General features: G+C 41.7%; 1 protein-coding gene across 3 annotated transcripts in view; it reads left to right on the top strand.

Annotated features, from left to right (window-relative positions):
- EPSTI1 (epithelial stromal interaction 1) overlaps positions 1-8,257 on the top strand; it is a 50,663-nt gene extending 42,406 nt beyond the window's left edge. For 2 of the 3 annotated variants that reach the window (XM_075046142.1, XM_075046140.1), the window contains 2 exons: positions 3,922-3,954; positions 5,444-6,057. In XM_075046142.1, the coding sequence (XP_074902243.1) occupies positions 3,922-3,942 (21 nt within the window). In that variant the 3' untranslated portion in view covers positions 3,943-3,954; positions 5,444-6,057. Of the gene's footprint in view, positions 1-3,921; positions 3,955-5,443; positions 6,058-7,368 lie in introns of those variants that run through there. The other variant, XM_075046141.1, reaches the window with a different exon arrangement.
- The last annotated feature ends 15,403 nt before the right edge of the window (positions 8,258-23,660 follow it).

Genomic DNA, 23,660 nt, shown 5'->3' with positions numbered 1-23,660 from the left:
GGCTCGGGAACCTTGGACTGAGGCCACCTTTGTCCATAGCAGGTCTCTTGGTCCTGCTGAGACGAAGCAGGACCTCCCAGCTCAACATCCCGTAAGGTCTGCGGGCAGCTGCTTGGAGAACCAGTTGGTTAGAGGCTTTACTGGGAAGGCCTGTATCACATGCCAGGGAATCCAGGAGTTGTTGGAAGGCAAACTACAGATGTCCAGGCTAGTGACAGAGTGGGACCAAGAGAGCAGTCTGTATGGCTGAACCTTCTCCTGAAGGATGGCGTGTCTGCAGGTAGCAGAGGCTTCAGGTAGGACAGAGCCGACCAATACCTAGTAAGCGGCAAAAGATAAAGTCTGCTGGATGGGCCCTGGATAACAAAGGCAGCAAGGGCAGAAATTATTATTTTTATTTCACTTTGTGTCCTTTGTCCCAGTTTGTAAACTGTTTTCTGATAAAAGGAAATGCGTGACACAGCCGAGATCCCCAACATCTAAACTCGAGCATCTCCATCAGGGTGCCTGCTGTCACCACTGAAAACCTTTGCCATTGCCTGCAGAGGGAGAGGGGTTTTGCCTTTAGCCAGATGCCGTAAATCCTCTTCCACAGGGCGGGTGTTGGTACCACCAAATGAGCGCTCTCAGCTCAGGCACAGTTTGAACAACAGACGACTCTGTGACGTACACAGCCAATCTATGCTTTTTTAAAAACACATGCATTCAAAGAATGCATCAACACAAATGCAATAAAACTTTGTGTGTAGAAGTGATAAATTTCCTACTCTGATGTTTACTTAATGGCTCCCAAGGAGCCTGGCTTCTGTTGGGTAATGCTAGATTATCCATTTTTCCTTTATGCTATGATGCGAGATTTGAAGACTAAACAAAGCAGGGAAAGAATAAACTATGAGACAATATGTCATCATGGAAAGGAATTAAAAATTAGTATTGGCAACAAGAGCAAGAAAGAAAAATCTCTCTCAAAAGATAGGCTGGAGGCTGCAACCTCAGTGTCTTGGATTACACCAAGATTCTTCTCCCTTCCCTCGGGATTTTAAGCAAAATGAACTGAACTCCAGGTGGGGCTTGCAAGTCTGCAGTGTGACATTTTCCATTACAAGGGAGCTAACTGAAGCAGGTCAGACTATATAGTAAGATTAAAAGAAATTAAAAAGGTTCCTAAAGTTAAGACCTGCAGGTAATTTTTGAGCCTGCTCCGTCTGTGGCACTGAAGAGGAAATAATTGTTCTCTTTCCTGCTTTTTTTTTCCGGCTTGAACTCTTTACAGTCACAACGGCTTCACACTGAACAGCAACTAAACATCACACCGTGTTGTCGATACATCTGCTGTATTTTTCACTATTATTTCTCTTAGCCTGGTTTCGTAAGGAAATGAAGTTTGTATGATCATGCTGTGTGTCTACATGTAATAAGGCGTTCAACCTGCTGGCCAGTCTTTAGCCAAATTTGCAAGGGAGTGCAAGTCTCAATTAAGTTTCTGTGCGTTTCATGAAAAGCAATGGCTTTTGGGCGGAGAGACCCCCAAAAAGTGCCCCAGTCTGAGGGTTGATGGGAAGGACCTGGGCACTCTCTGCGTTGTTCGGCTGCAGCTCTGCCCTGTTTTCCTGGGGGCTAGGGGATGCAAAAAGGGACATGGACATCACAGGGGACGTGGAGAGGAGGGGAGGAAGGCGAATTTATTGTGTGCATCTGGGAAGGGAGGAGGAGAGCGGTTGCATTGCCCACTTGTCCCCTAATCGGTAAGAAACCAGTTTTCATTAATTCATCTGCCCTCCAGACATCTTGTGTTTTATTAGGAATATTTATAAGCTGTTATTTCAAGAAGGATCTTCACGAAAGTAATCTTTTCTCCCTTTTTGGTTATAAATGCCAGGGTGCTGTCTGGGTGGTTGTGTGGTTTCTTTTTTTAATGGGAAGACAAATTAATGAATTTCCACTTTTGTCTGTGAGCTACTGCACCCTTGAGAAAGCATCGAGTCTTGTCGTATGCTATCAAGAAACTTTTGATGTCCTTTGTGCCGCCTTTGTCTCTAACATAAGGATAAACCTTTTAGGATAGGAGGGTAAAAAAAAATAACAGTTGTCATTTTGATGTCAAAGTTTAATTAACAAGATTTAATCCTTACTCAGCTGTGACCTATGACTGAAACAGTATATGTTCACAGTAATGGCACAAATGATCAGTTTTACTTAAATGTTAAAACACTTCTATTTTTACAAAATAATAACTCTAAAACAGTTGCATGTTTTTCTGTCGCTCCCTCATGAGATTTGCCCATGTTGAAGTACGGAGGGATTTGCAGAGGCCAAGTGCTAACGCATGGCAAGCCTGTAAGAGAGCCCTTGTTTATTTTTTGTGTGGAAATGGAGCACTGTCAAGGACCCTTTTGTCTATTCGATTGATGGGAAGAGGTGACGTGGTGAACATATGAAATTTATTTGTCTACTCTCCTTTAATGAAATACTAGTTGTCTTGTTGAAACTCTCTGAGCTATAGTAAACCCAGGATCTAGAAGGCAACATGACATATTACACCTTCCCGTTTCATGTCTCCATTACACCCGGAGTCATGCATAAGAATGAGAAATGCTCTCTTGGATGCTGACTCTGCTCTTTCATTGGATGTGTAATTCTAAATATTTGTTGTGGGAAGCAACTATGCCCTGAATACACAGGTGCAGTGTGACAGAAACCCCCATTCTTTTCCTTTCCCATATGCAGAACAGGAATTCGATGGATGCTGGATAAATCTGGTTTGAGGAAACATGATTTATGGATAAAACTATTGGAAATAAACATGGTTTGTGGGTTAGCACTTGGTTTAGTTCTTGTAGCATGATCCATGGCAATGTTTCTTTGGAGTCTCAACCAGCACTTGATTTATGCTATTTGCTACCAATTTGAGAGGGAGCATGTCATGAAGTTACTGTTGCACAGCAAAGAAGAACCATAGCTCAAAGGTCCCTGAAGTTACAAGGCCAGCACGCATGCCACAGTTTTCCATATAGAATCAGCCTTTAATGCAGACTTCCATGAATTTTTAGATGGACAAAGCTGCACTGAAAATGCTGGTTTCCCAGCACAAAGAAAAAGCTTTTTTTTAACGTGGGAATATTGAGAATAGAATATTTATACAAAAAGGTTCCAGAGTGCAATCCACAATGGTTACATTTCTTTTAATGAGGAATGTGGTTTGCTAACTTAGCTTTAACCTGGTTAGTCTAGGTACAATCTGAGTTGGAAAGATTATTAAATTTTTTCCTAAAACTGGTTCTTTTGGTCTTTGGGTTTGTTTTCTTTTCGTTGAGAGTAATGTGCTTGTCTTTCCTGGCAGAAGGATGGCAGAAAATAAATAAACTACTCAGCAGAAGTATCAGCATCAATATAGGAACCTCAGATGAGCAGGTGCAGGCAGGCTGTAGCTGAGTTTAATGACTTGCCTCTGACAAGGCAGTGAAACAGCATATGCAGATGTGTTCTGCCTGGCTTGACTTTGAGCTCAATCATTCTTTCCTTTGAAAATCTCATCCTGAAAGAGAATAGTGGGAGTCTGGGGAGGAGCAGAAGAAACTTTTCACTCTTTCAAATTGTGTGAGATCAAGAAAGGATTGAGGCATCTGAAGATATTGGAAACACGTCTAGATTGATTTTTCCAGCAAAAACAAGATATGCTTATCTCCTGAGTTAATACACCCTGCTATTCATATTGAGTTCAAATTGAAGAAATATTTATTGCTGGAATTGGAATCTTGCAGAAGGGTTTACTTGTTATTTTAAGTGGAGTTTCAAAAGATGAGAAAGGGCACCAAGTAATCACGAAAGTTCCACACAACTGGAAAACCAGAATTCCTTGCATAAATATCTGATTGTACTGTACATTGTACTGTACTAATGCGGTTTTTTTCTTTCATCCAGGAGTCACACTACTTGGAATAAAGGAGGAGAAAGGTAAGGATAATGAATTTGTTCGTTCTTTTTAGTAACAATGCTGGTGTTAATTTAGCTTCATATTTGACATTTCATCATGACAGCTTACGTGGTTTAATTCTCAAGCAATATGAGATTTATCTTAAAAAAAAAGCTTTCCAACTCTTTGTTTGGGGCCATGCAATGGCACATACCTGTTCTGAAACACCTTCTCGTAAAGAAGTGCAGAACGTGTATTTCAAGTCAGAGGAGGTGCTGACGAAAGGGAAGGCATCTGCTGGGGGTGCCGTGAGATTTCCTGCTAAAACCTCAATACAGCCACATTCTCTGTGTCAGGGACCGTGAGTGGATAAACCTGGGCAGCTGAGGAACGCGGCTGGAAATGCAGGAGGCGACTCTGCAAACTTTCAGTGGGCTTAAGTGAAAGAGGATGACTTTGTCGTGGGCTGTGTTCTTCCTGCTGTTTCCCATGAGCAAACAGGGAGACTATTCCTATCAGTGGTAAAACACCACGACTGAATCAGAGAAATCAGGCCCGCTGCTTTCAAAAGACCTTTTCATAAGGCTCACGGCACCGATGTTCTTTTCTGAAAGGGGTTCCCTACCCTAATACCCAGTTCCGATACAAAGATTTGTGCAGAGCCTTTACTTCTAGGCTTGGAGATTTTTGAAGGAAGTTCAGGTATGGACTCACATCATTCTTGCCTTAGGACATGGCTTTGACATAACTCTTTTTTTTTTTTTTTTTGAGAGCTAGGATTTTATAAAAAGGAATTTTGAAAAATCAAATTTAAATAAGCCCCTTGCTTTCAACCCATCTCCCACAAATGCAGATATTCTTCTGTGACTTTCTTCCTCATTTTCTGCTCCAACAGTTATTTTAGTATTTTTGCAGCAGGGTTGTATTCTGAAGATGGTATCTAAATAATATTGTTGGCCTCCCATGAGTCGTCTTTTCAGTTTTATGAGGAGTAAAATTGTTATTAAAAACTACCTCAAATTCACTAAAGAAATGACGACGAGTAGATAAAGGCAGCTCCCCACAGGGGAAGAAATGGCCTTCTTTTGCAGCCCACAATACTATTAGGTTTTGCAAACTGTGGGCAGCTGAAGGAGTTCAACACATTGAATTCTTTGTCCGTTTTCACAATATCTACAATACCAATAATATATTTACATATGAACTGTACAAGAATTATGGATGGGTGTACTTTTGTACTTTTTTAAGCCATGTTTTACTGTTGTTTTGAAAACACATTTCAGCTTGCTACATTAATATATTGTTCAAAGAGTTATTAATATGTCTGCAGATAATTAGGACGTTTTGTGAATTAAATTTACAAAAAGATAGAAATCCCTTCATGAAGGCTTTACATAATTAAAAGCTAAAACCTGTCGGAAGAAAAGGGAGACTATTTTCCAGTGGACTTAATCCTCGGGAAGTTCACTTTGATTTTTGCTTTTGCTGCAAAAGATAATTTTTAATTCTGTTTTCTCCCTCTTGTTACAGGGTATTGGAAAAATATTCACTTTTATCTGGCCTAGGCCAAATGACCTTGTAAAAGCTCCAAGAAAGCGCTCTTTTATCATCGTGATTTTTTTTCTTACCCTGACTTCAGCTTCACACCCACTTCATGAGCAATCTGTGGAGACTGGTTTCTAGCTGTCATTATTCACGCATATTTGAAGCAGCTGATTATGAAAGTCCTATTTAATTTTTAATAAGAGAATGTGTCACTTTTTTTTTCATAAATTGTTTTGCCTCTTGCAGAATGTAATTATCCCAGTCTTTGGGATCTCAGAAAAAGAAGACATTAGTGGCTGCAGAAGCTGCAGTAATATCTGTGTTTACTTGCTGTTCTATACCAAGCCAAAAACATCTCAGGGACTTGAACTAAAGAAGCAGGTAGAGGCTTTCCTTTTGGGATGGGAAGGAGAAGCATTGCTGGTTTGGGGTTTTTGTTTTGTTTTATTTTGGTGGGATTTTGTGGAATTGGTTTACTATTGTATTCAACAGCAGACACTCAAGAAGAAAAAGATGTGTGTATTGTAGACAGGATCTTTTAAATATGTTTTTAGACACATACAACACATGAAAGAAATAAAAACTTGAAATAACACTGAAATTTATTCAATCTTTCCTACATCTTTTGTGATATGATATACCAGTTTTTCACTTTGCCTGTTTTACCTTGGTAATTTCTGTTACATGAGCGGGGAAAACTACTGCAAGGTTAGCTTTAGTTTCTTGTTTTTCTTTGTCCCTTTAGTCTATTGGAATTTAATTTTTATCTCCCTGTTTCTGCAGATGACAACATTTTAATGCTTTCCAAAATCAGATGCATGACCAAGGTATTTCTAATGGAAAAGAAGGGTCCACAGTACGTGGTAGACAAACCATGCAGACAAAAAAAAGTACCTGCAGCATTTACAAGTACATCTTAGGCAAAGTTAAATGCTTCCTGAGCAGCTTTTTTCAGTGTGCAGGCATGCCACGGTATTTTTCCATGACCCTTGCAACATGGAAACTTCATAATGGATCACCTGAAGTTTTCCTTTGAACTATGAATGTTGCTACTTTCCCCTCTGAGACTCTCTGCAGTTGCCCTTGGCTCTCTTTGCCTCAAAGAATTACTCAAATCTCTCATACTACTAGCTAGCTGATGTTAATAGGAAATGCCTGAGACCATGGTAATGCTCTGTGGTTTAGCCTTTTTTAAAATATCTGACACTGGGAAAATTCCTTGGGAAGACTTTTGCATACCTACACAATGGCACTGTATTGCAAGTGGTACTTGGCTGTGCTATTGGACTGCTGCTTTGGAAATTAAATTCACGTCTCCCTCCAAGAACTCCCTCACCCAGCCTCCTTTAGCAGATATCAAGGCTGGGGCTAAACGTCTGCAGAGTAGGATATATGCACATGCATGCACATATATTTTGAAGGAAATGTCTTTGCTTTAATCAGATCTTTCTATTGTACTCTAATCAGACCGAGACTTGCAGGTGGTCTTTTTGAAGTAGTGAACCTGCAGCCTCTCCACACTTCACGTACGATACCCCTAGACCCAGCTGACAAAGGCTGAGTGGGAGGGCACGTCACCACGGTCACTAACAAGTTAAAATTCAGTGTGAGCCTGTTGCTGTGTTTCTATACCCAAAGAAAAAGACGAACTTTTTATTAACCTGCTACTTTCACATTCAGGAACAGTGATGGCAAGTCACCTTGAGTAACCTCTTCCATTAAGCTTGTCTACTTTCTTTTGGCTTTCTTCAAAGATGAAACTTGATCACAATCTTCAAAGTGCTTCCCCTTATCCAGCATTTCAATCTCTTATTTGAAATGCTCTCTACAAACTATTTCAGACATTAACTATTCCAGGCCTTTTTAATGGCAAAGTATCTGAATTTTTCCTCTCCTATCTTTCTGAACAGAACAAACAAATCTATATGAACAGTGGCCCAGGAAATGTCTTTGAGAGCCATGGCCTGCAATGGAGATGATAAGAAGTTACACGCATCCATGAATTGATGTTAGCAGGATGTCTGGAAAATGCTGTTCTTATCCTGTTGGAAAGCTTCCAGTATCTCAGAATTACCATCTCTCCCCACACACATCTTGCCAAAACTTTAAGCTTGAAAGCAAAGGGATGTTATGACATCTCTTTAAAGGGGTTATAATGAAATGAACTGGTGATAGACTGGGAAAATGGCTTCATGTCTGTCAAGACTTAGGAACTGATAGTTGGGTGTGTTTGCTAGCTGCATGTTAGAGTAAACCTTTGATAAAGATTGTCAAATACAAATAGGTTCCTCTAAGTTATAACTTAGACCAACCAAATTAATTATCTTTTATGTAGTGGTATAAAAACAGATTTTATTATTATATAACAGTAAATGGAGGTTCTTTTTTTTTTGTTTTGAAAATTGCTGTTGTCTCCATATAATCTGCACTGATAATCTCCTTGCTCTTTCAGAAACAAACCTTCCAACAGGGCGTGGTATGGGGGCTGGAAGTAACGAGAGGAAACCCCCTTGCTTTTTCGTTGCTGAGACAAATTCATTTTAACAAACTGACTGAACCATTAAGATCAGCTATTCTGAATTCCGATGTAACTTGACAGCAAGATTCCTATGTTTAGATTTTATGGTCTGCCTAAATCAGAAACTACCTTCCTATGAAGAAATGCAGTGTTCGTTTAAGTACTTACAAGATTGATTCTCCATTATGTATCTAAAAGTTGTTCCAATGGTTGAACTATCCTTGCTTTTAAAAATATCTGCTTGACTCCTAGTTCAAACTTTCCCAGTTTCAGGCATCCGTTATTGAATTTTCTTAACAACTTGCCTGGTAAATTAAAGAGTTTTCTGCTCTTGGGGCTCTTATTTTTTTTTCAGCGTGCATATTTGGACAGCTTCATTCAATTTGCAGTCCTTGTTCAGCTTTTATTCTTAAAAATATCCCAGATTTACAGAAAGCCTCAGATGCGACAGGATTCGGTATAAGTGTACCTTCTTTTTGGTATGTGCCTCACTATCCAGACACTGAGGCAGAATATTATTAGCTACTAGAAAGCGAGCTAATCCATAGCTTACATTTTATGGTACTCATCCATGTTCAGTTCACGCCTCTGCTTCGAGAAATCCAAATCCCTGTCCCCTGTCTTGGAGAATATCTTAACCACTGGGCTCTTTAGGGTAGTTGTCAGCACCCAGGCTGTGATGGCTCTTCTGCTTTATGCAAAGGAATAGAAATTCACGTGAAGTGAGAAGGCACATGGCTTTTCCCAGCCCAGGAGCTGGATGTTCCTGCTGTGGCCCATGCCATGACTCTGCTCCCCATCTGTCCTGGTTTAACCCAGCAGGCAGCTAAACACCACACAGCCGTTCCCTCCCTCCCTAGTTGCATGGGGGAGAGAATTGCGAAAAAAAAAAAAAAAAGAAAAATTTGTGGGTTGAGGCAAAGGCAGTTTAATAGGACAGAAAAGGAAGGGGAAATAATAACAATAATAATGATAAAAGAATTGGAATATACAAAACAAGTGATGCACAATGCAATTGCTCACCACCTGCCAGCTCCTGAGCAGCGGCCCCCAGCCAGTCTTCCCGCTCGTTTATATACTGGGCGTGACATCCCATGGTATGGAACACCCCTTTGGCCAGTTTGGGTCCGCTGTCCTGGCTGTGTCCCCTCCCAAATTCTTGTGCCCACCCCCCCCCCCCCCCAGCCTCCTCACTGGCAGGGCAGTAGGAGAAGCTGAAGAGTCCTTAGTGTAAACGCTGCTTAGCAACAACTAAAACATCGGTGTGTTATCAACATTATCCTCATCCTAAATCCAAAACGTAACACTATACGAGCTACTAGGAAGAAAATGAACTCTGTCCCAGCCGAAACCAGGACACCCTCATAGTCTTCCCGAAGGGCTCCCTCACATAGCGCGCTCACTCCTTTACACTTCCAGATATTTGTTTTCTCTAGTCCTGCTCCTGGAGTACAGACTCTCTGGCAGAAATCCCTTTCACTCCCTCTGTTAAGCATTCCTCCTCCTTTCCCTTCAGTCATGCCCCCTTTCTTGTTAAATCCCTCTACTTCACCAGCTGAACTGCATCAGGAACCTGTAATCCAAGGATTCTTCTTTCACACTCTTGACTCCTTCATCAACAGACTCGTTCCCTGCTATATCTTATCGAAGAACAAATGGACAAAACACTATTGCTATTTGCTGCTTCAACTTTTTTTCTTTTGCAATCATTTCTCCTTCCTTTCTGAGAAGAGGATGTGTTTTCCTGACTCCTCTCTATGTCCCCTACTTATCCCATCCTTTCCCATCTTTATGGGGCTGCATTAGGAAGAGCATTGCCAATGGGTCAAGGGAGGTGATCCTTACCCTCCGCTTAGTGCTGGCGAGACACATTTGGATTGCTGGGTCCAGCAAAGGACCACAAAGATGGTGAAGGGACTGGATCATCTTTGATATGAGGACAGACTGAGAGCTGGGACTGTTCAGCCTGGAGAATATAAGGGTCAGAAGGATCTGATCCATGTGGGTAAATATCGGAAGAGGGGGAGTAAAGGAGATGGAGCCAGGCCATTGGTGCCCAAGGACAAGAGGCAATGGGCACAGGTTAAAATACAGAAATTTCTGTCTAAACACACAACCGCCCTTTCTTTGTACTGTGAGGGTGATCAGGCCCTGGCACAGGTTGCCCAGAAGGGCTGCTGAGTCCCCATCCTTGGAGATATACAAAACCAAAGTGGACAGTCCCGAGCAACCTGCCGTAGGTGACCCTGCTCTGATCTGACATCCAGAGGTGCCTGTGAACCTCACCTGTCCTGCGGTGATCTCCTAATCTGGCTATAGCTATTTTCATCTTCTGCTACCACTCATTTCTTTCCTCAGCCCGTATTTGCCACTTTCAGCTCACAATCCAAGAAAAAGTTGTTGTTTCATCCTGCAGACATAAACCGAAATTTTTGTGCCCCAATTAATTTTAACTGCTTCCACCCCTCTTTTTTTATAAAAAACTTTGTACCTTGTTTACAGTAATTCTACACTTTTAAAAATTAATTTTTGAAGAAGTAGTTTAAATCAATATCTTAAATTATTTCATTTTGTCTAAGTCTTGGAGCCGACCCTTTGTCTTCACCCTCCTTTCTTGTTCGCAACAGCCAGTCCTGGTCCTCTTGAGCTCTGCCCATGGTGGCTCTCCCCCAGCTCGTTCCCTTGGGCAGCTCTGGAGGACCCTGGATGCCAACTTCAGCGCACCTGAGGTCTGAACTGCTCATTTTCCTCCCTCACCTGTGGAGGAGGAACCTGTAAGCGTCTCGTGTTATCCACAATAAATGTTTTCTCTTGTCCTGGCCTTAAAGGAGTCACTGTCGCGGCGATCGTGGGCAGGCACTCAGCAGATGCTGACACCGTTAGTAGAGGGGGAGCATTCCCTGTGACCGGGGCCGGGTAGAAATGCAAGCTTGAAGATGAGAGAAAATTCACTTGAGCTTCTTCAGCCTCTCATTAAAGGCTTTCCAAATTTCAAACCCTTCTAGGGATCTCATCTGAACTCTCTGCGGTCTGCTCTCATTAAAAAAGTGTGGGTTTCTTTCTTGCCAACATTAATTCATTTTTTATCTCGCTTACAGCCCACATTCCCCGTTCCTAGCTGTTTGATCTTCACACCTAGCTCTTTAATTAAAAGAAGGCAAGCCCAGCTTTTCCTGCTGTCTGGACCTCTCTCTAGAAGCTCTCTTTATCTCTCATTCAGTTAGTGCCAACCACAGGCTTTACCACCAATTTCTCTTGCTTTCCCTCCCAATCCATGAACTCCCCTGAACTACATTTGGATAAGAAAACCCTGCCAGATATGTTATTTTTGAAAGATCATTCCCATTCAGTATTTTCTTTTAAAATCTCTCTAGTAAATTTTTAATTCGCTTACCTAGACTTTGAAATTTGAATAGTTCTTTATTTTTTTAAATGAGAAAGTCTTATGGCCTTATGTAACTTTGCTATTTTAACAAATGCACCTTTTGGCAGACTACTAATCACACCAAAAATGCAACTTATTTATCTTTAAAGTTTTATCTTTCATTAAACCATGTTGTCTGGTATTAATTATGCTGTTCACCCCTAATTCTTTATTGACCACATCCTATTTTGCCTTCCTGGTATCTCATTTTTGTAGAATTTGATCCTCACTGCAGATAAGCTTTTAGTAGTCACCCTCCATATTTACTCCACCAAGGAAAAGGTTAAGTCTTGGATTACAAAGGCAAAAACAAAGTTATAAAAAGAGAAAAATAACAAATGCAGTCTTGGTGTATTCCTGATACCAAAGCTCTCATCTTCAAAGCTTTGAGTAATACTATGGCCCAGCAGTCAAGAGCAAAACAGCCAGGTCTACTCTTCATTACCATCCTCTCAGTTACAGCCAAAAGTTTTCTGGTTTGTTCAATTGCATTTGTTCAATATGAAACCAGAAAACAGCATTTCTCACCTTGAGAATCTACAGTTTTCTCCATAATGTAGAATACCCTATGATATTTCGCTTTTGCTCTCCTTGACTGTATTGCTATTGACTCTCTCTTTTTTCTTTTTTTTTCTTAAAAGGAGCAAAAGGCATGTTAGAATGCTTGTATCTTGATTTGTATTTGTTTTGTTGATCTGCACAACTGAATTGCTTCCTTTTTCTTCGTGGAGAGTTGGGGAAACAGATGTTGTGCTGTCGTAGCACATCTTGAAGGTTAGCAATTGCTAGCACAGCAAAGCAGAGACTAGAGCTTTCAATCCTCGAAATTGGACTACTTCTCTTTATTCACGTACCTGATCCAAACCCATTTAAATAAATCAAAAAGATTTGCCACAAGGAACTAATCTGGACCTTTTACTGGAGGTTAAGGTAACTGGATTGCAACTCCAAAGCTATAATACATAAGGAAGTTTCTTAGGTAAATTTCACCTATTTTGCCCAATTTCTTTTTAACCTGAATAAAATGGCACCGCTCCCCCCCAAAACCCCAACCCCAAACCAAACCAAAATAAAACAAACTGTCTTTTTTCTTTTTAATTTCCTCCAGAGAGAAGAAATAGTTGAATTTGATAGGCTGGATTTTTTTTTTTTTTTGGATTAGCCTTTATTTTACGTGACTTTTCAGAAGTTCTGCAGTACCTTGTCACACTGGATCAATTCTGATGAATTCTCTGTTCTCTTGAACTTCTACGTTTTCTATATGTGAGATCAAAACTCAAAGTGCCAATTACTTTACTCTTTAAATCAATGTCTCTCTTGGCTCTCCTTCAAAAAAAGGCTGTATGAAGCAGTGATTCATTCTGCTTTCTCTGTTCAATCTGGGAAAATGCATTGCTTGCTCTTTGTACCTTGGCAATTGTCTCCAGCAGAAGGCAATGGGAAATATTGGTATTGAAATAGGTTAAACTGATAGGAAAGAAACCCAACCATGAAGATAAAATAATTTAATAAACAGATTCAGTGTAATCATTGCCTTACAAGTTGCAGCTTCTTTTGACTTCAAGTGGGATAGCCAGCACTTGGGTCTCCTGCAGGTTAGCTCTCTGGTGTCACAAAATGGACATGCAAAATGGGCAGTTTTTAAGGCTTGGGAGTGGGTATGTGGGCTCGTGAACAAGTACTGAAAACAAATGCTACTGTGTTAGCATTTTGCAAAATCATAGAGGATATCTTTCTTACTGGTTCTATTTTCAGTTTAACATAGGGAACGGTAATCTTTGTAGCGGTCTTTTCATGTTGTGAGGCAGAATAAATTGAAAAGGTAGGTGGAATACAAATATGGAGGTGGTACAAATAGACCACATATTAGGTTTGTAGTCTGCATGTGGAGAGGAGAAGCAAACACAAATTGGTCCTGCGGGAGCAGTTTATTTTCTGTTCCAAAGTGTCTTTACTGAGGGAAGGATTCAGTTTTCTGAACTGTCTGGAAAGGAGACCTGTGGAGCCATCTGGTACGGCATCTTTGACACCTAAGATGAATCAGCCTCTGAGGATGTCTGTCTGTCTTTGCTGTCTATGGAGAGAACACAAGTAATGACCACAGACTATGTTCCTAATTTTGGGGTGACGTGAATCCCAACTCTAACAACCTAAGCACCAAGAAAATTTATTTACTTGCAGCATATTCCCATAGGTGCAACTATATGGGTAGTCCTGGGGCCTCTTTAAAAAATTGCTTTCGCAAATAAATGCGAGGGTTTTCCACGAGGTTACAGCACTCCACACTTCACTCTGTCAGTTATCACAAATTGGTCTTTCGGGCAAGTATAGGGATCACAGTTTAAAATGGAGGCCTCGGTACTCATTGATATCTATTAGCTGAAATTATATGTTGATATTTGTGGCAGTCTAAGCTTAAGGGTTGTTGAAGGGTCAACTGAGATTCGAAGCCTGTTGTGTGAGCACACAGTGCTGTGCGTTGCTGTTCACTGAGAGTCCCTGACCCCAAAAAGCTTTGTTTAAACAGGCAAGGCAAAGGGTAGGGGAAAAAAAAAAAAAAAAAAAGAACAGAGTGATGGCTGGCAAACAATGAGTTCTCAGATACATTTTTTACAGAAGATAAATAAATTTGTATTTAATTCTTCAGTAGGTCATTAGAGAGGATTAACTAAACAAGGGAAATAAAAGAAAGTGAAGAGGAACCTGGGGTGGAAGGAGGGTGATTAGTGTGGGGCAGAAGAGAGCAGAGGAGCCTGTAGCTGAAGTGAAACGGTTGTGAGGACAGCCAGCCAGCCAGCTTAAAAGCTGTTGTGGTCCCAGGAAGGCGGCATCTCCCTAGAACTGCCCTCCATCGTGTCCACGGGGTAGAAAGAAATCAGTCTGGGGACAAAACGCCTTGAGAGAAATGGTGCAGGGCATCCTGGTTGTGGTCGAGCCGGAGGGGCACCACTCGATAGCTCTGGACTGGGATTCCCAGGGAGCTCTGACTGTGGCTAACTGGCATCTTTCTCTTTCTTCCCTTTCCATGGCCTGCAGAGGTGCCGCTGGGTTGACGAGATTTCGTTCGCATCCCAACTAGGAGGCACCTGGGCAGGGTCAGGCCTTGAGAAGATGACGCCTTATGACTTTTCATCCCTGAGCCACCTTGCTGCGCTTGGCTGCTGTTTGTCAGGCATCCGTCTGGAGGGGGTGACGACACCCGTAAATACCTAGTGCCAGTACTGAGGTCTATGTCACTTGATACACTCTTTCTCCCTAAAGGCAGTATAGACCACACAGGCCCCTAAGATACCTTGAATCTGACAGCTTTTTAAATAAATACGTAGGGTCAGATCATAAGAGGGGTAAATCAGCATAGCCTCGGTGAAATCGGGTCCTTTAAACTGCACGTGAACTGCAGATCTGGGTGCGAGGAATCCTGAGCGGCTGAAGTCTCACGCATTGCGAAGGAGGCGCGCGGCTGGCTCCGGGCGGGCTGGGGGGGATTTGCAGACACCCCCTACGGCAGATTGGGCTGGCAACGGACTTAATCCTGGGAATCCTTTCCGCAAGCTGCAGTCTATTGCCACTGCACCTCCTAAACACACCAACTGCGCATCCGTTGCGGGTGCCAAAGCAGCGCGGTCGTGCACATCAGTGAAGGAGGTGCTGGGGATGCCCGGCAGGGTCAGCGATGTGCCAAGCCGCTGCCTGATCTCGGTTACAGCTAAAACCCACAGATGAAGGCAGAACCAGCTCGCTGTGTTTAATTGCGAAAGGACATTAACTGCAGAGCTGTGAGGCCAAAGATTTGGCTGTTACGTGCAACCCTTCCACGTGTCAGGGAAAAAGGCCAGTAGTACTATGTGCTAATAGCTCCCAGTAGTGAGGAGTTAAGCTTTTCCTTGGACGCTTCCTTGCTAATGGATCTATGAAGTGTTTTCCTACTGTAATAAGGTACAGTTAGCCTGTCAAAGGTGGTCCTCTGTGCCAAAGCCTATTCAAACCGGTTCTACAAATATTTTGTTCAACGATTTCCCCAAGCTCCCAGCAAATGGTTAATCATTCGTTCACCAAAGGTTGCATTCCTCAAGTGTTAAGGGGCCAGTAAAACTCTACCATAAACTTTTATAACGAGCTTCTGTACTGAGTATCCAGCAGTCTCACTTTCTCCGTTACCTGGCCTTGCATATGTACGGATCAGAGCCAGCCTGTTCTGGGGTGCCCGTGTCTGTCGCTAGGAATAGATCATGCTGGAATTTATTAATCCACTTTGCTCAGCTCTGCCACCCCAGTCAGCACTGCAGCATTAGTTGTGTTCGCTCAGTACTTCCACTTCTTATTGAGTGATGATTACATCTGAGCAGCAGGGACCGGTGAGTCATCAAAGGGTATAAATTCCAGGCTCTGTTTAAATGTTAAAAAGGTGGTAAATGCATGATATATGAACTGCTAAAATCTTCTACAGTTGGGAAAGCAGTATGCTATAAACAGGATTTATTTTCAATATATTAAAAATTTCTTGAGTATTCCACTGATAAATATCACATGGGGCTGTATTCTTATTGTGCTGTAATTAAAATGAATGTTTCGAAAGTACCAGCCCCCAGGCTGACAATAATGACAGTGGAAACAGGTGAGGAAAATAAAAGTTAATGAAACTGGACCAGAGTTAAGAGATGTCACAAAACTGACTTTATTCCATATGTGCACAAGTTCCATTTAGAAATATTTAATGGTAAGCGTATAACTATTATTACACTCATAAATTAATCTTTGCTGACAGTGAATAGTTCATTATCGGTTACTCAGAGTCAGAGTTTAACACCAAGCACACAGCTTGCCAAACCCCTTCAGCTCAGGGACAACAGTCTTCAAAAGATGACAGTGACAAATATCCCACACGTTTAATCCGAAAGGTCTTTGGCTGTAGCTCTGTGATGTTTCGAGGGGCACCTCAAGACAGCCTTCCGATGGAAGCGCAGGGCTGGATGCCCCACAGGGCTCTCCCCATCGCTCAGGGGAGGCTGTGCATTCAAGTGTGCCTATGGCATTGGCATTAAGTCTGTCGCCAGCCCACTCTGCCATCGGGGTGGCTGGAAGGCATCCATATGTCTGGGAACTGAGCAAGTCAGGGAGCACCGTATGTTGCTGCCTGCTCTTTAAAAAAGACCAGCCAACCAACCAACCAAAAAAAAAACAACAACAACGAAATGTTGATCCACTCTTTGGGCAGGGATTAGCTTTTAGTATTAATTCTTAGTTTGATCACCAGCACAAGAAAAGGGCCTAGTTGTCTTTGTTGTAGGGCTCTGCAAAAATGCAAGCAAGCAGCAGAATACAGAATGCTTAACGTAAGCTGGCACAAGGAGCAATTCTCTCTTACAACTGTGAAAGAGGGGCACTAGGTGTATGACCAAGGAAACCTGTCTCAAAACATCTTTGTCTTGGAACAAAACAGCCAGCTAGGAACAACATCAGAAGAGGCATAAAAAATAATTTTAAAAAACCCCAACCAAACATAAAAACTCATTTGATTAGTTACAATAATTAGAGTGTAAACCCACCTGAAATAATGAAATGAGAAGATGCTTATGTTCTATGGTCTAAATAAAATGCTTATAAGAAACAAATGCACTTCCAACCTAATAACAGCACAAGGAGATCAGGAAGAAGTATATTGAATTTATCAAGGAAGTCCTGAAAGGAAACAAAGAACTGAAAGTCATAAGAAGGTAAAGGAAAGAGAAAGGAGCCAACGTGAACAGCTAGATAGAGATGGAAATTAAGTGCCAGTCAAGCCCTTAATAGCAAGATCTATGAGCAGGACTGAGGTGTGATGTACAGTTCAGAGCTATTGCAAGCCTTTATTCCACATCCCTGGGAGATAAAACTTCATTCTGAGGCCCATCTGTAGAAAAAGACTTGTAAAAACGATTGCACTAAAAAGAAGTTGCTCAAAAAGCCTATATACTTTCAGAAGGCATTTATCCATCTTGTTTTACTGACCCATAGCATCAACTAGCAAAAGTGCAGTTGTTTACTAAGTGCTGTGATATTGTTTTAAAACGCTACAGATTGCTTTACAAACTCCACTGATTTCTATCATCTGGCTTACAGGAGGACAAAAGTCAAAGAATAAAGGAAGAAGGAAATACCTGAGAGATAGAACCAGCATTTATATCGGTAGCAAAAGACTCATACCCAAGTACAGCATGGAAAGTATATCACTAAGCTGGGACAACGAAGCAGAGGGATTTTTCTCTATGGAGAAAACTTAAATGTCCTCATCTACTTTTACTAGTGTGTCAATCCATATACCAACGGTACTGCAGAATAACAGGGAACAAGCTACAGGCCTTACTAGTTTTAATGAATTGTGATGACATCCACAAATCCCAGTCCAATGACATGAATTATCCTTCATTTCTTCAATCCATAACAGAAATACATGCATAAGAAGAAGGGGATGGAGTTGCTTTGATATTGCCAAGTAAAGCAGCAGCGCAGGCAAAAGCGAGAACTATAAGGCATGAAATAGAAAAGATACCGCTAGGAAAACAACTGACAAATGCCTTATCCTTACCATGAAAGAGAAAAAGGTAAAAGAAAAGAACTCACTGATTTGACGTGACTCCAGCAAGGTGAAACTCAGCTTAAGACAATGATACTAAGCAGCAGTCCTAGATATGCTTTTTCTATAACGAGCCTGGGGAGCAGAGTTCTTAACTGATAATTGCTTATTACGTACATCCTATTCTGATTGTGGACAATACTTTTATCTCAGCTAAATTCCTCCATGGAAACAGCAACTGTCCCCCTGACCTGTCACTTAAAGAACTTTTCATCATTGTGGACGATTTTATTTTGTTATGTGGAGATTTATAATGGTTTCAGTAGAAAATGTAAATTTCAATTTTCTACTTCTCCAAAATCTCAATTTTCCATCTCTTTCTAACTAGTCCACGGATAGGATTAATCTGCTTCTAAAACGAAACCACATAAATCTGACATAGTTACCCTTGGCTCCTTTTGGTGTAGTAAGAAAGGTATCTCTGTTGGGTGATGAATCTTGTTCTAAGATAATTTTCTAATGTAGGTCATTTCAAATGATTTTTGGAGGCCCGTGTCTCTTCATTGGCTACAGAAGGAGCCTCCTGGGATTAGCTCAGCTCTAGATGTCCACTGCTGGATGGTGAAAGCAGGCTGACTTGGATGCTTTGAAAATCGTGAGACTTTGATATTCCTCTGTGGGTTGTGGGTCAATGGACCGTGGTGAAACTGCATCAGAAATCAGTGGGCAGCATCTAGGAGTCCAGATGGTCCTAGTCCTACCAGGTCCTCTGCTTTGTTCTTCGTGAGACCAGGCTGATGACTCGGAATCGATATCTGTAAAGGTCAGAACAGACCGCAGGGAACCTGCCTTTGTGAAAACCAAGAATCCTGCCTGGGGCTGGTAATGGAATTGCTGGGAAAAAAAATTCATACAGTAGCTGATAATAATGAAGACGAGCAAGGACGTTGCTTGAGAAATCATGTGCATACAAATGCGTGCTTTTGTTCGGTTGGCTGGGATACAACGGCTAGATCGTATTAGCAAGGGGGTTTGCCCAATAGGTACAGATTTGTAGAGGAAAACTGTTGTTGCTGAGGAACCCAGGCCCACACTATCTTTATTTTCAGCGGTTTGACTATGGACTAACTCTGCAGATTGAAGGCCCATTGGAGCATGTTGGAGGCACCACAGGAGTCCTTCCCATACCTTAGCTTCGTCAGGGAAGAACATGATCCAAGACTATTCTGAAATGTGAGCCCAAGTGTGGCGACTGGCACGCTAAGGAGATTTGCTTCAAATGTACACTGCTGATCTGAATTAAAATACTGGTGTAGACACACCCAAAATTTCAGTTCCGTTGAAAATCTCAAGACCTTGAAGAAAATGTTCTTGCAGAATCAGAATGAAGAGCCAAAGCATTTCCTTCCCCTTTCTACAGTATTTTATTTCAGAAACACTGGGAACAATTTGTTCTTCTTATAAATGATGAATGAGCTCCCTGGATCTATGGGAGCTGAAAAACAAGGCTTCTCTATCTACAGTGCACAGAGGACTCCTTGGTTTGGGAACTCTTAAGGCAGCTTGCTTGGGAATACGGTCAAGACATCAGACAAGTCTCAGGCACGAGTTTCATTACACACAATATGTGTGTCCCCACCATGTCCTTTTAAGTTTATTGAATCAGCATTTTTTTTACCTGTTGAAAATTCTCAAATTATTTATTTAAATGATGCTAAATATAAAGTCATCCCTCTAGAAATAAAGAACAGAGCCCAAATGGACTAGATGATTTTCTTACAAAGCAATAACTTCAAGAAGACCTTGGATATCTTGTTAGGGATCCGTGTTGGATAAACAACTAACCACTATCTCCTAGCAGTTTACTCCTGACTCCTGGGCGGCTGGCTGCTTCTGAGGACACTAATACATTTCTTGCATATAGGTGTAGGAAGGTGGTACTTCCCCTTTCTCTAGCATTGGGAAAAATGTCATGGATGTCTAGTCTGATCCTGTTGTCACTGCTTTTGAGAAAATGACATTATAAAAAGAAGAGTTCAGAGAAAAACCACAATAGTTACGAAGTCTGAAGAACGCATTTCGGCGTGACAGGCTGAAGGTGTACCATCTTCATTGTTTGTTGAGAAGCTGAGGTGGTGACTTGTTCAAATTCAACAAGTTGTGTTGCAAGGAGAAAGTATAGGAGAACCATCTAGTAAAGTGTAGAAAAGAACCAAGGACTGAATGGTAAGAAAACTGGATAAAATCACACTGGAGACTAACTGTCAGGGCCAAGAAAGGGATATCTGTGTGGAAGAAATAAGGAGAAAGAGACACCAAATATTGCAAGTCAAGGTTTACCCTATTTCCAAAGTAATACCTCTGAGGGACAATGTGTTCTCAGGGAAGTGGTTTCTCTGTGTACTCTTTCTCTAAGGTACCAGCAGGTTTTAGGCTTTTTGCCTGTAAATCACTGTCTCAGTATGATGCCTGTTGGAGCAATGCTGAAGAAGCAAGTGACCAGACAAATTAGTAACCTCTCCATCATTCCAAGTCATTAAGCAAAGCTAGGTGACTTTCTAAAAAGATGCATTTCTTATTCCCCCGAGTGAGACAAGTTTGGTCTTAACATTTACAAAAAAGATGTCAGGACTAATGTTAACAAATTCCTGCATTAGAGCTCTTACATTTGGCGGTGCCAACTGGGAGAATTTGGGCTGTGACTAATACATTCCCAGTTCTTGTTGTGACCATCTACTTGAAATTGTGACCCCACAAGTTGAAAAATGTAGCCCTAGTTCAACTACAAGTGTGCAGTATTGATGGGGAGCACGTTATTCGATGTAATCCTACAATCTTTGCTGGTATATAGGAGCTCACATAATCCTGTGTCCCTTAAAATGAGGAATTATCCCAGGAAACTGTATGGAGGAAACTGAGCCATGTTTGCCATGTTTCTGGATGAGCGTTAATGTGGAAAATATAGTCATATAAACTGGAAAATAGCAGGTGAACTAAACCATAGCTACTCTCTGATCTGCTCCTCGCCTTCCAAATCCCTGCCTTCCTCTAACATAACCATGGAAGGGAAATGGGGTGATCCCAAATTTAGGTGTTTTAGTGCATTCCCTGGTATTGGCTTCTGGACTGGGGATACATCTCATTCTCTGCTGAAGTTAGCACAGGCCTATGCACCATGAACAGTGCAATAAAAATAATAAACAACATTAATAAACTCTGCAGACACTCAGATATTCTACTCTTTTCAGCCTTGCCAAAATATATGGCACTCCCGCACTGGTGCTGTACCAGTAAGTAACATTAATGTGTGCAATCTGTATCTAAAAATTCATTAGGGCTTGAGCTTGAACTACCACATTTTCACATCCCAATACAAGGCTGAAAGACTTGGCAAGACAATTTTCTTTCTTTTTTTTTTTTTTTTTTTTTTTAAATTGAATTCCTTTCTCTTCCTTGCTTCGTGTGCGCACAGACCGATCCCACCTGCTCTCCTCGTGTCAGTAAATCCATTGACACAATGAGACCACTTCCGCGAGAGCATCGCCTGCTCTGGGACTCCTGGCGCAAAGCAAAGCAAATTTGACATCATTTCAATAATTTTATGACATTACAGCTGCTTCCCTCCGTGCTGTTTTTGTGTTTCCACAAGCTTATATCTCCCTACCTCGATTATCCTTGCTGGAGAGCTGACTGCCATCTAGTGATCCCTTAACTACCTTGCTCCCTATTGTCACTTTACAATATGCTTGTCTTACAGCTCCAGTCTTTTAGTTTATAGCCTGCCCTCTTTCTCTTTTTCCCTGGTGTTATGAGCAATATCAATTATAAAGCTTTGAAACACAGCCTACCAATCCCAGCAAAGGACAAACTAAATGTGATATTAAGTCATAATTTTAGTCCACATGATTTTTTTTCTCCTTCTGTATTTTATAGAAGGGATATTGGATTTCTGTGTTTCACTATAACCTTGCTGTCAAATAAAATCCTTCAGCAAGGGAGAAGGTTGTTTAACCCACCAGCAATGAACCATTGATTATGGTTGAATGTATTTAGCACTTTAATATGCCCATCTACCCTGGTACATGCTGTCCGCGCTTTTTGGCCGTTTCTCTGAGTGACTTGGTGCAGCTGCTTGCGTGTTGAGGGAGCAGGCAGAGCTCAACTCTTTCCAGCACCGTGCCAGGAAAACCTGCTCCGAGCAAACCCGAATGACTCCGTGCTGCAAAAACCAAGTGTCCTCGCTGCACAAGCCCTTAAATGTCAGCCATCCCCCAGCAGGTACTTCCCCCAGCAGCGGCAAAACGAGGCACCGTATATAGAAACGTGGTCCTTTTTCTGAGTTGTTTAGTCACCTAGTCCAAATTAGATGCAAACTGTCCTTAATTCATTAACGTCTGAGCGAGGCTCAGAGGAGGTAAAGCACTCTCTAACTGCTGAGAATCATGATAATTAATTTCCGAGTCCAATCCAATTAAAAAAGAACTTCAAAGGGGCTTTAAGCAGGGAAAGCTGAGATGTAAGTAATTTGAAATATGAGATATTAAACTCTCTTCCTATACAGTCCTAGATATTCCCACTTAAGCAAGTGAAGGTCTTCCTGTCTCTTTGTCTGTGTGTCCATTTGGAAAAGGATGGAGGAGGAGAAGGAGGATGATAAATTAAGTATTTTACAGTGGCAGGAAAACAGCATACTCTCCAGATCGACAGGTAACCAGTCTGCATTAAAAAACAAACAAACCAACCAACAACCGTGACACTACTGTTGAGCTTGCAAATTTTTCCATGCATCAGAACAGCAATCGTATTAAAAAGACAGGTGCTGAAAAACACTAGAGAAATCAGTGCAATTTTTTCAATGAGATCAGGGAATCCCAGACACATGTTGATCCTGGGAGAAGAGCTAAAAGCTTAATTTTTCAGTGAGCAGAGGAAGAAGGGGCGATTTGTCTGAAGATCATGAGGACACTAGAAAATGCAGGTAGCATCAAGGCATTATGAATAGATTTGTTACAGGCACGAGCATCGCTCACACCCTGGTACCAACCAGCCAAAGCTGCAATTCAATATACCTGGCGTAGCCACACCGAGCATCCAGGTCAGCTTCGCAGGGCTAGGACTGATGTAAACAACATAACTAGCTTTGAAAATTACTGGGGTGAAATCTGTCATTTCTTTTTTCTCAGAGCAAATGGCTTCCCAGAAGAATTGAAAAAGCAACCATGGGCAGATACTAGGAAATTGTGCACCTATGAGGGATTTTGGAAATTACCTAGATTCATTTTCAGCCTATGCTATTGCTCTCTTGATGATCAAAGGTTGTTGCTACTGTCTCCCTGCCTCAGTTTTCCCATCTGGAAAAGGGGATAGTCTTTGTCAAGCATCTCAAGACCTATTGAGGTAACACACTGTTCAAATAGAGTTTTCTGTAACAGATCACACTCCAGGTATGTCTATAACACGATCAGTGCCAGGACTGCAGATCGTGGTCATGTCTCTAGCTCAGTTTCAAACTGCCTTCAAAATTCCTTCCTAAAAGCCAGGCGAATGGGGTGAGCCGCACACCTCCTATTTTTCTAGCGGCACCTGGGCTGCTAGTTTGAGGCCAGCGTGTCTACAAAAGCTGAAGTGGTGGGATTACGCCGTGCAGAAGGCACCCTCTCGTGCTGGGCATTTGCACTGCTGGCAGAAAGCCTTCACACCTAGCAAT

The sequence above is a fragment of the Buteo buteo genome, chromosome 14 (genome assembly GCF_964188355.1).
Source record: "Buteo buteo chromosome 14, bButBut1.hap1.1, whole genome shotgun sequence".
Lineage (NCBI taxonomy): Eukaryota > Metazoa > Chordata > Aves > Accipitriformes > Accipitridae > Buteo > Buteo buteo.
This window is presented reverse-complemented; position numbering and strand designations above follow the sequence as displayed.